Source organism: Cupressus sempervirens, chromosome 10 (assembly GCF_028749045.1).
Source record: "Cupressus sempervirens isolate cs-2001-9-10 chromosome 10, ASM2874904v1, whole genome shotgun sequence".
Lineage (NCBI taxonomy): Eukaryota > Viridiplantae > Streptophyta > Pinopsida > Cupressales > Cupressaceae > Cupressus > Cupressus sempervirens.
This window is the reverse complement of record NC_143127.1, coordinates 817428077-817440582: the sequence shown is the minus strand read 5'-3', so window position 1 is coordinate 817440582 and position 12506 is coordinate 817428077. Positions and strand designations below refer to the sequence as shown.

The following is a 12506-nucleotide window of genomic DNA, read 5'->3' as shown; positions in this document are numbered from 1 at the left end:
GGAAATGAAGAGTTTGGCAAGAATCAGTTTAATAAACTGAAGAGGAAGACTTATCCGGCAGAGAAAAAGATAAATATGCAAAAGAGAAACAAAGACGGGGTCCTTTTTCTACATGTCAGGTGGCTGCCAAGGGAGGGGGCACATTTTCTGTTTGTAATAGGGAGATAGGAGAAGATTTTATTTATTTTTCTGCAAATGTTGATCGTATTCACAGGGACAGGGAAATCGCGTGGTTTCTTGTGTTTTGTGTATAAAGCGAAGAGAAGTTTATATTTATCAGATGGCGCAATCTGAATATATCTTTCTTGGATTGATATTGATCATGTGGTCATATCTTTCGTGTTTTGAATGCAATCCTGTGTTGCTCATAGTTTGTAGAATAAATAACATAATCCTTCATTTCCTCTGCAATTTAAAGAAGGATTGAATGAATGGTCGTGTGGCTGTTTGCTGATCTTTCTCTCTTTATTCTAACCTATAAATCTAGCAATCGCATTCATTTCATGTTTATGAATGAATGTCAGAAACCCTTGGTATCTTCAGGTTAAAGATACATCCTATTATTCGATTCGTTGTAAATCTGTCAACGAGGGAGTTGTACCTCTCAATTCAGAGGACGGTTATCAGCCTATGATAACTCATCCAACTTTTAGTTTTGTTTGTTCTTCTTTGTGGGCATTTAAAAGTCAGTTTATTTCATTATTTCTTTGAAGGACAAATCTATTTACTAACACTCAGCAAGTGTCTACAGGTGGGAAATCTCCACAGCAACTTTAATGAGCTGGACCTAGATGTATGATATAACATTAGAACATACGATGGCTTTAATGTATGTAAAGAAATGACAATCCATGTCAGAAATATAAAATAAGGCAATATTTCTATCTTTCCATATGCTTAATAGATTTCTGACTCTAAACGAATTATAAACTTGGGTAAATCTCACAAGCATCCAAGACCAATCCCTTAAAATAGTCATATGCTAGGGAAAAAGTTTGGCTGGAAAGGCTTGACAAAATAACCTATCCAATTTTGTGCAACTTGAGCTTGTGGGCAAAACCAAACAAGATGCTTGAATGCTTTTCAAATGTCTGTGGAAAAGCCAATGGGGTCTGGAAACAACCGAATTAATAACACAATCCACTGTGAAGACCTTGATATAGGAGACACCAAGAAAAATGAACCAATTTGGGCTCAAAAATGGCAGACCAAACTAACTGAAACATGTGGCAACATTCAGTTCAAGTGAACTATATGTTCCACTTCAAAATTGAGTTTTTCAACCATGAGCAACTGAGGAGAAGACCAAGAATACCTTTGGAAGTGTGTGTAGTTACTACATGGAATATCTAAATGCCACTTCCAATCCTTCCACCAAGTTGTACATTAAATCACAACCTTATATAATATTCCTAGAGGCACAGCCTCCATAATGGTATAAAAGGATTCAGAATCTTGATTGCCAAGCCTATATTTAACCTTAAATTCCTGCCAAGATAAATAATTCACAGTGTCTTTGAATAAGTTTGAAACAATCCCGCTAACTAAAAAATAATCATATAGACATAGGGAACTTTGACAAGAGGTCAATCCAAGCAAGTGACCACAGGAGATCACCAAAATAATTCCTGGCAGAAGGAGATCCCAATCATAAAATCATTGCTTTCTTGGTATGCCATAACTTGATGACTTTCCAAGCCTTCCATATACTTTTATCAACAAAAGTGCCTTGAATTTGCACCAGCTCGTCCATGGTGAGGATTGAATCAAGGCCCAAAAGTAGCACAATAATTGAAGGATTTTGCAGGTTTCCCGACCTTCTAACTTCTAGGGCACAAATCAGCCATTGGGCACACAAGGTCAGATCCTGCGTGTAAATATTAGTAAGGCCAAGACCACCCAGATCATGTGGCCGACAAAAAAATCTTGAGTGAGAAAATAAAAATCTCTAAGTTTACAAATGAAACATTGTTTTTTAATTCCATAGTTTTGTGTTGGGATTTTACCATTTTGAATCTAACTGAAATCCAAATATACTTTTAGAATACCATGACATTGTCCTGTAAATAAAATACTACTATGCCCTCAATACAATAAAGGCTGTGCATATCCCATCAAAAACGTATCTAGGTTATATCCTAACACTAAATAGGCTATATCTGAGTGTGACCCAAGTTCAACATTGTTCTCTTATAGTGGATCTGATGTGGGATACATTCCAGTGACACATGGAGTGTGTCCAGTTGAGTACATCTGAGTGTGATCCAAATTAAACAAAACAAAGAAATAAAGTTTTTGTGTTTCCACATGTCAACATTACCAAAAATGAAATTCATGATTACCTATATGTAACTTGCAGCACAACAATCCTAAAAAAAGAAACGAGTGTAGCATACTGACGAGGTGAAAAGTAACTGACAATCTTCAATTGATCAATGTTTACACACACAATGTAATCCAGCGAAAAAGGATTTTTGCATGACACAACATGATCCATCAGCAACTGTATGATCATTCATCGTGACAAGGGGTGGTCCATCATCGGGACAAGGTTGTCAACTATTCCACTAAGTAATTCGTCATCAGGACGAGTTGTCTCTTAACAAACTACTGTTAGCCCATCAGGATGGGGATATTCTCCTATTACATTATGTAGGTCTTTGTATCAGGATACATCATACATCATCAGGATGTGGATTTCTCTCTGTATCAACAATCTTAGGGATTAGGATGTATGTCTGTAATAGCCATCTTCGGCACAAACATGAGTTCCTACTCAAACTACATGATTAATCATCAGAATGTGACGATGAGATCATCTCTATTGCACTTGGCAATTCATCACCAATATAAAGATGTGTACAGGTATCCAATAGATAACAGTGAGAGGATGTGTACAGGATTCCCTATTGGACAATAGTGGGTTTCTGCGTATCAAAATACATGATTCATGGTGAATGCATTTCTATCACATTATGTTATCCATTGTCACAATCTCGTTGATGCGTTTAGTACAAGACTGAGTGATCCATGGCTAAATTAAAAGTGTGTACCATACCATATTACACGATACATCAGCGGGCTGAGAATACGATATGTTTGGTACCTGATGATGTTCGATGCAAGTGGCGGTGTTTTTCCATGTCAAAATCGTATCCTCTGCACAAAACCCCCGCAGTGTGATAAAATCCTTAGTCTTGGGCACATGAACTGGCTGTTTGTAAACCCCAGGCAAAACCTCAATAATAATTCTGTCCCTGTTGGGCAGCGGCACGGCGTCTATGGCGTCCTGTACACTGCTGAAGTCCCCGCGACCATCCTGTGCCACTACCAACTGTCTTTTCGATTCCCTCTCCATCGAAACCCTCAAATTTCTGAGCAGAATTCCGCTTAAAACAGAAATCACTTCTTCATGACCTCAATTCATCAGATGTAAGCACAGTAGGAAAAACAATATATATTAGTAGAATTTGAGTAATTTGAGGCAGTCAGTAGATAGCCTGTCTCAACAGCGAAGACCGGAGTAAGCAGCTTACCTGAAGTACCTAAGAAATTTCAGTCCAGAGTTCAAAGCTCAAATAAATCATAGCGCAAAGCAATAGGGTGGAATTCGAACAGGAGACAGGTCGATGCCACACGTAGTCGTTTAAAAGTGCCACGCAAAGCAAATTTCTTTAAAGATCTGAAGTGTCATAGTAGAGACAATTTTGTCGTCGATTGTTTTGATGATAACGTCATTAGTTCTTGTTGACGGGGGTTGTTTGAGAAAGAGGGTATGGGGCATTGATATAAAATGTGGGCTCAATTTTTCATGGCATAAAGCTTTTTCAACGAATGAATTACAAAAATTATCACTCTCTTACCAAGAATCTTAATTACGTTGTAAATTAGTCTAGGGACCCCTCTTTTGATTAACTGGCATGGCAAAAAATTTGACACAAGGTTTTATTCTTAAAATCATTTTTTCAAGATATAAATTCTTTTTTATTGGCTAAAAGCATTTTTGCTGGGGTTAATTTTATTTTTAAATACAAAAATTTTGAAAAAAAGTGTAGTGATAAAGAAGGAATTTATTTAACTGTCAGCAATTCTACAATTGCATTTATTACAAATGCATTCGTGTTAAATCTGATTTTATCACCTTGGTCATTGAACGATTTGAACTTGATCCTGGCCTTCACCAGCTCCTTCGCACTGTATTTCACTAGAAAATCTTAGTTACTAGATTTTATTGGATGACAGTAGCAACTGCTGAACACTCCCACAACCACATTTTCCATCACATTTGTGATCCGCTGATGCCATGTCGGGGACCCTTCTTCCTCGGCACTCACTTGGACGAAGGAAGAGACATGTTTGTGGATACACCTAGGTGCTTTCATTCCTTGGAATGGTTGGGGCGAATAGATGAAAAAAGTTTTAAGAAAATAGTTGGCGGAATGAAATCAACAAAATGATAAAAAAGAAATATCTTGTCTACATGACGTGTGCTCAACTCCATTGCTTTTGTTGCCATTTCACTGTACTCCTCACATCATTGGGTTCACTATAGTTTTTCCCCATGAGGAATCATTGGAAGTCAACATTAACAATTTTTGGGTTGAAGATCTCAAATTGCCATAACCAAGATCTTGCTTAGAGCAAACCTAGGATACTTTTTACAGTTAGGGCTTTAGTTTAATAAAATATGTAACTAAAATAATAAATTTAAGTAAAAAGTATTTGGTGTATAACGTGTATAACTTTTAAATTGCATGTTTATTTTGTTATTTAAGTATTTAAAGATAATGTAGATTATATAAATGGTTCACGTTAGGATAAGAAAAATATATTTCTTTATTTCTAATTTAAAGATATGTTTAATTTGTTATTAAGTATTAAAGATAATGTAAATTAGATAGATAATGTAAATTAGATAAATAATTCAAGTAATTAAATGGTAAGGATAAGAAAATTATATTTATTTATTTATAATTTAAAGATAAGTATTATAATTGTTTCTTTTTTCATAATAGTTATTGTTTATATAAACATTTGGTACATATCAAATTGTAATAAAAAATTTATACATTTTATATATTTGAATGTTTGATATGAAATATTTGATGATTTAGACTTTAGAATTCAAGTTTAAACAATTATATGTTAAACAAATTGTTATAAAAATTACAATTTAATTTTAGAGATTGCAAGTTTTTTTTTTATATTAGAAATAAGAGTTTCAGAACCAGAAAAAAACACTAGAGTATCAATACGAATAAACACAAGGAGGCCAAGCCTCACCCAGAAGAGAAAGTATCAGTTGAACACACAAAGCAACAAAAGGAGGAAAAGCAAAACTATCTAGCTGAGAAGATCATAATGATTGTCAACCTAGGCAGTCCAGCCTAAGGGACCTTCCATCCAAACTATACTTTTATGCCCTTGAATCTGCACTATCATAAATAACTCTTCTTTTTTAGCATTCCCTTTTTCTCTAATATCTTTGTTCAATCTATTGCAAGCTTGCTCAAAAACATGCAGATCATCCAAAGTATTACGACACTGGTACCCATGCTTAAGCTCAAGGTAGTAAAGCGCAACATGCCCATCACGAAGGAACCTCCTCATATTGTCTCGTTCAATCATCATAGTAGTCTGCATCTATAAGAAGATTTTAAAGTAAGTGAGTTTTCGAAAAAACTCAGTAAGATCCCTATGCTTACTTTGATACCTTTCCTCGTTCCTGCACTTCCAAATCTGCCAGAGAATGTTAGACGACAATATATTCCAAAATAAATTGGTATCTTTAGGAAGACCATTAATATGACCAGAAATAATCTCAAAAATATTAACATTAATAGGATAAACAATGCCAAACATTTTTCATATTTCTTTAGCAAAAATACAATCAAGAAGGATATGTCTACCAGTTTCAGGAACTCTACACAAGTTACAAATATCAGAATTAACAAAATCTCTCTTTATAGGTAGCTTGTCCAACAAAACTAACCATTTGAAACATCTAATCTTGGGTTCCACAGGATTCTTCCACAAGATATCAAAATACTTTTTCAAAGCATCAGCATCATAAGAACAGTACCAAACAACATTAATATGATTGATAATATCAATATTACAATCAATGATTTTATAAATATTCTTAGCTTTGAGCAGAGTAGTAGTGATACCACCAGGCCATTTGCACTTCACGAACCTGAGAGAATCAGTGTGACAAACAGTGGGAAGACCAACAGAAGCTTGCACAATCATGTTATAAGTTCTTCTATGGGAATCCGAGATAGCATATTTATCCTTAAGAACATCCCAAGGCATAATTTGATCATTATTTATAGATAATATAATTTCAAGGTGATTATTTCTCTTGATAAGTAAGTGGCATTCTTGGCATTGTGCAAAATTAATATGTATTTAGATTCAACGCATAGTTTTTTAGTCAACCTCATTTACCTATATATTTCACAATTTCTTGATTTTTTCTAGCAGTCTCCACCTCAACTATTTTTTCCCCTTTTGTTTTTTAATCGATCTTTTTTCAAACAGAGGATAAAATTATTTAAATATAAAATGTACTCAATTTCTATCTCATTCAAAGACACCAATCATCATTTAATTGTAATAGAATGAGTTGGGATGAAGATATTTATGATTTATAAATTTAATTTTTCAAATTTTAAAGCAATTAAAATATATATTTTTGTTAATGTCAATTTAATTAGATAACCTACTTTATTACAATAATAGTGAATATATGCATTTCAAGTCAAAAGATATATGTTTGTTTATTATTTTTTAACAAAAAATATATATATTATGCTACTATAACTTATATTAATTCTGATCAAGATATTATTATATTATTATTATTTATATATACTTTTTTTACCTTTTTAGTAAACATTTAACAAAAAAATTCTCAAGTATTATCTCAATATTCTATAGATCTATTAGATTTTAACAAAATAAAAACAAACCTATCACAAATCCATCATCATTACTCATATTCTTAATGAGTCATATGACTCTTAAGTCGAAAGTCAATTGATTCATGTCAAAAAGTAAAATCATATTGAAGCTAGTTTTTTATGAACTAGAAAAATGTCTAGTTAAAGGCAAGGACTAATAATTTAGAAGTTTCATTTTAAGGAGACATTGGAGTCGATTATGTATCGAAACAATGTTCATTAACTTCTACAAATCATTAACGATTGTCCCAAGTGTAATTAGTATAATTTACATGTGAGAAGTTTTAGTGTAAGAGTTGTGTTACTATGCTTTTAACTATTTAATAACTATGATTTAACCATCACACAAATCTACTTTTTTGTTTTTGTTTTTGACAAAAGGCAAGGACTCAAGCTCCATCAGAACTCTTGTTATGTAAGTAGACGGTAGATTTCAATCATAGGGATTGCTATTTTGTCTAATTATTTTTCTTTCAAGTAAGAACTTAAAGTTGTCTAGAACAAATTATGATAAAATGACATTGTTTATACTACTCTCATGTTGTAACATAGGTGTATGATAAGTTGGTTGATGAAATTTTTGGATGCGTTCTTTTTATGGTTTTGCATGGTATACAGCTCTCCTGTAAATTTATCTTTTTGTTTTGCATCTGTCATGTTGTATCCGTTGTGGAACTATTAGGGGTTTTATAATGGCTCTAGCCAACTTTCACCCACCAATTGATGGTGGTGTTGGAGTTGTTGCAAAGGATGCCTCCTGTGAACAAATGCCCTCGCAAGTTTGTTTAAAAGAGTTTCATGAGGTAAGCCCTCCCTTAATATTGTGCTTAATATTCAAGAGTTTGATAGTGTGTGCAATTGGTTGGAGAAGCATGCTTTGATAGGATATTTTGTGGGTAGAACTCCACCTAAAAGTATGCTAAAAGAATGAATTGCCAAAGCTTAGACTCCTCTTGGAGTTCGACTTGATGGTGTTCAAAGCCTCACCAAGGGATTCTTTTTCTTTCATTTTGAAAACCCTACCCGGGCCAACACGATGTTCAATTGTGGGCCTTGGACAATTAGGTCTTCTCTACTAGTTTTACAGCATTGGTCTTGAGACTTTACAGTCTTAAATGACTAAAAGCTAAGGGTCATTGTGTGGGTTGAGTTTTCACGTCTTCCCTTGTCATGTTGGTCTTTCATTCAAGCCATTATACAAACCCTTGGTAAGGTGATGCACATGGAGCATGACCAATTTGTCAACACTCACCCTCAATAGAGGGTTTGTGTTGAGATCAACCTTTCATGCGACCTTAAGAGATGGTTGATATTCAAATTGGAGCTCACACGTTCACTATGAAGGTGCTTTACTTAAACATTTCTAACACTTGCTATAGGTGTCAACCAGTCAAAAACAAGATCAAAGATTGCCCACTGGTTGTGCTTCGCACCAAGTCTCCTCCTAAGGTGACTCCTTCCATGCCTATAGAGGCAGAAAAAAAAGATGAATAGACTACTTTGGTGCATAAGGGTAAAGCCATCTTGGCCCCCAAGAAAACCCTAACAACTTGGTGCAACCATCCACGAAAGTCTCTCAAGTGGTTCCATTTTTTATTCCAATTACTCTAGTGGTTCCTCTTCCATTACCACTTATTTCAAACCCTGTTTCACAAGGGATGGAGGTATCTATGAGTGTTCCTCAGCTTGGTTGGGTATGTACTCTATAATCAACTTCTGTGATAGTGTCTCAATATTTGCAACAGTCTCGTAGCCTGGATAGGCATACTAAGGACTCAAATAGCAACTTGGAGAAGAGGAGAACCATCTTTGAAGGAGATTCCTCTCCTAACTTCAAAACCAAATCAACTTTCTTGAAAAATAGCCTTTCCTCTCTTGGGGATGAGGATGACATGCAAGCATTTTTATCATTCTCTCGTGGAATTTTCAAGGTCTCCTAGACCCCCCCAAAATGTTTTTTGCTAGAGATACTAGACACAAACTTGGTACCCTAGATATCCTCTATTTCCAAGAAGTTAAAATTATTAGGTTTACGCTCAATGTTTCTCATCCTGTTGTTTGGTCGAATGGCATTGTGTTCTCTTCATAGCATGAAGTTGGTTGACGTGGTATTGTTACTCTTCTTTCTCCTCATTTGATTTCTTCTATTATTTCACATAGTTCTGACCCCATACAGAGAATCCTTTGGATTTTTTGTCATTCAATAATCATTCTTTTGGCATAGTTAATGTTTATACTCCCAATGACATTGTTGAAAGATCACATATGTGGTGTTGGATGGAAGATCAGCTACCACCAGCTTGTTGGAAATATAAATGAGAAAGTAAGTTCAATCAATACTTAAAACTTATACACTAAAACATTTCACCATTCATCCATCTCATTACTTAACATGTAAACTAAAAAATGTAAGCATGCATCACATCCATAGCATAATATAAATCAACACATAACACAAAAGATTTTGGTTAACCAAAAACCCTCCAATGAGAAGGTAAAATTGGGGTGGGGATGACACCCACAACTCTTCACTACTGTAGCAATAAAGTGTGGCCAATTATGGCTACAAAGTTTTGATCATAAACTATGATCTACCTGTTAGGAATAAGGTGTCTCAACCTTGTATAATTCCTATTCTTATTATTTGTTTTGTAAAATGTATTTCTTGCAAATAATGTTGATGTGTCGACATCTTGAATTGTGTATAAGGAGATCATGACTAAAACAGTTATGATGGATTCCTATGACATGTTAGAGCTATGTTAGGAAGATTCAATGACAGGTAAAGACATGTGGCAACAAAATTTTTTTGGGGTTCCTATTGTCTCGGAGAATGGTAAAACCTTAATACGGTTTATATTTGGGAGTAGCCCTAAAAGTGAAGCGCATGTTATAAGCATTTTTAGGGTTGCGAAGAGATGCGATGCGAAAAAAGGTGTATTGTTGGTACTGCGAGTAGCTACTAGAGTCTTCTGTTGTCGATGTTGAACTTGCATTGCAAGTGTATTGTAACCTTGTGTTGAAGATAATACATTGTGTAGGTTCTAAAGGGGTGGCGTTGTTTTACCGAAAGGTTTTTCCCCACTGGCAAATCCTTGTGTTATGTGTTCTTTTCTCTGTCTATTTTCTGTATGCATGGTTGGTTGCAATATTGTTGTTTACATAATATTGAATCTGTAAGTGAAGAAGATTTTAATAGGATTTGCATCATACTTTCCTTATGAAATTAGTGTAGGAAGCTGTTTCTGCACCTGAGTTTCCTTACAAGTGGTATCAGAGCTTGATCAACTTTTGATCCTAGTTGTTGGGTAGGGTTTTTTGAGCTAATCTCAAGTTGAGTGGGAGTCTTGTGCAGAGCATCCTGAATCTTATTTGCAGATTGAGATGGCGAGTTCATCATATGGAAGAATGGAGGTGGAGAAATTTAATGACACTAATTTTGAGTTGTGGAAACTCAAGATGGAAGACATGTTGGAAGATCGTGACCTATGGGAAGTGACTACAAGACCAGCAACTATAGCTCAAGCAAATTGGGATATCAAAGACCGTAAAGCTAAGGGTCTCATAAGACTCTGTTTAATCGATGCAGTCCTTCTGAATGTTCTAGATGAGAAAACTGCATATAGTTTGTGGGAGAGACTTGGGGCCATGTATCGGGCCAAATCTTTGGTGAACAAGTTGTTCTTGAGGAAGAAGTTGTATTCTCTGCGAATGGAGGAAGGTGGATCCTTAACGGATCATTTAAATGCATTTAATCTGATGGCTGCACAGTTGACATCAGCTGGTGTCAATTTAGAGGAGGAGGATCGTTGCTACACACTTTTGTGTTCTTTATCGGATTCATGGGACCATCTTGTGATGGCTCTTCGAAGCACATTAGTCACCTTCAAAATGGATGATGTGGTGTCTTCGCTGCTATTAGAGGAGATGCGGAGAAAGGCTTCTGTTTCAAAAAAAAGGAGCCCTTGCTATTCGTGGGAGATCCACAGAAAGAGGGAAGAAAAATGACAATAAGTCTGACAATAAGGGTAGATCCAAATCCCGTGGGAAGTCAAAGACTTCCAATAAGTCCAAGGCAAAATGTTGGAACTATGATAAGACTGGGCACTTCCGTAAAGACTGTAAAGACCCTAAGAAGAAGAAGAAAGCCTCAGATTCTGGTTCTGAAAAATCTCAAGAAGATGGCGATGCATTCATTGTAGCTTTGGCAACCCATGCATCTGATGATGTGTGGTTGGTTGACTCGAGTGCATCTTTTCACATGACCTCTCATCGAAACTGGTTCTTAAGATATGAAGAGTTCAATGGTGGAAAGGTGTACTTGGGTGATGATTCTCACCTAAAGATAGTTGGACGCAAAAGGGTCACTATCAAATTTCCTGATGGACGAGTAAAGAGAATCAATGGAGTTATGCACATTCCAGGTTTGACACGAAACCTATTATATGTAAGTATGCTAAACGATGTAGGTGTGCAAGTTGTTTTTTTGAAAGAAGGATGCAAGATGATAAGAGGATCAATAGTGCTTGCAAGGGGTACTAGGAGAAGTACCTTATTTTAGCTAGATGCATGTATTCCTCTATGTAATAGTTGTTCATCCTCACAATCTGAATGAGCAGTGAAGAATACTGTGGTTATTGGTTCTGATGGCAATGCAAACACTTTGGAAGGTAAGCTTCCTGCAAAAAAGACATTGTTATGGCATTTGAGATTTGGCCACATTGGTGAAAAGGGTCTGAGAACCCTAAAAAATAAAAATCTTGTTGAGGGGTTAAACGATTGCAATCTCGAGTTTGACTTTTGTGAACACTGTGTCTATGGTAAACAAAATCGTGTTCAGTTTTACTCTAGTTCTCACAAATCTTTTGATGTTTTGGATCTTATTCATTCTAATGTATTTGGTCATGTAAAAGTTCCTTCAATCTCCAAGTCTGTATTTTTTGTATCTTTCATAGATGATTACAGTAGAAGGACATGGATTTATTTCCTTAAAAGTAAGACACAAGTCTTTAGTCGATTCAAGGAATTTAAAGCCTTTGTAGAGAATCAGACTAGTAAGAAGATTAAGTGTGTGAGAATTGATAATGGTGGTGAGTTTTGCTCAACAGAGTTAGAATAGTTCTGTAAAGAACAAGGTATTGAGAGGCATGAGACAACTCCATATACCCCACAGCAAAATGGAGTTGCAGAGAGAATGAACAAGACACTGATGGAGAAGGCTAGGAGTATGCTTAGTGGAGGTGGTTTAGAACAAAGGTTTTGGGCCGAAGCTGTGGCCACTGCTTGCTATCTGGTTAACAGATCTCCTACATCAGCCCTTGTTGGTAAGACACCCATGGAGGTGTGGTCTAGTAAGAAGCCTTCAATTAGACATCTTTGTGTTTTTGGTTGTGAAGCTTATGCACATGTTCCAATGGAGAAAAGATCTAAGTTGGAAAACAAAGCTGTTAAATGTATTTTCATCGGGTACAATGCTGGTGTGAAAGGATACAAGCTTTGGGATCCTGTGACTAGTAAGGTGTTGTATAGTAGAAATGTTAT

General features: G+C 35.6%; 1 protein-coding gene across 3 annotated transcripts in view; it reads right to left on the bottom strand.

Annotated features, from left to right (window-relative positions):
• Positions 1-3605, bottom strand: part of LOC149536449 (pectinesterase 31-like) — a 76866-nt gene extending 73261 nt beyond the window's left edge. The window contains exons 1-2 of one of the 3 annotated variants that reach the window (XM_089805404.1): positions 3537-3605; positions 3107-3417 (exon numbers count right to left, since the gene is read on the bottom strand). In XM_089805404.1, the coding sequence (XP_089661530.1) occupies positions 3107-3358 (252 nt within the window). In that variant the 5' untranslated portion in view covers positions 3359-3417; positions 3537-3605. Of the gene's footprint in view, positions 1-3106; positions 3424-3453 lie in introns of all 3 variants that reach the window. The other 2 variants (XM_089805405.1, XM_089805403.1) reach the window with 2 other exon arrangements.
• Between the last annotated feature and the right edge of the window lie 8901 nt (positions 3606-12506).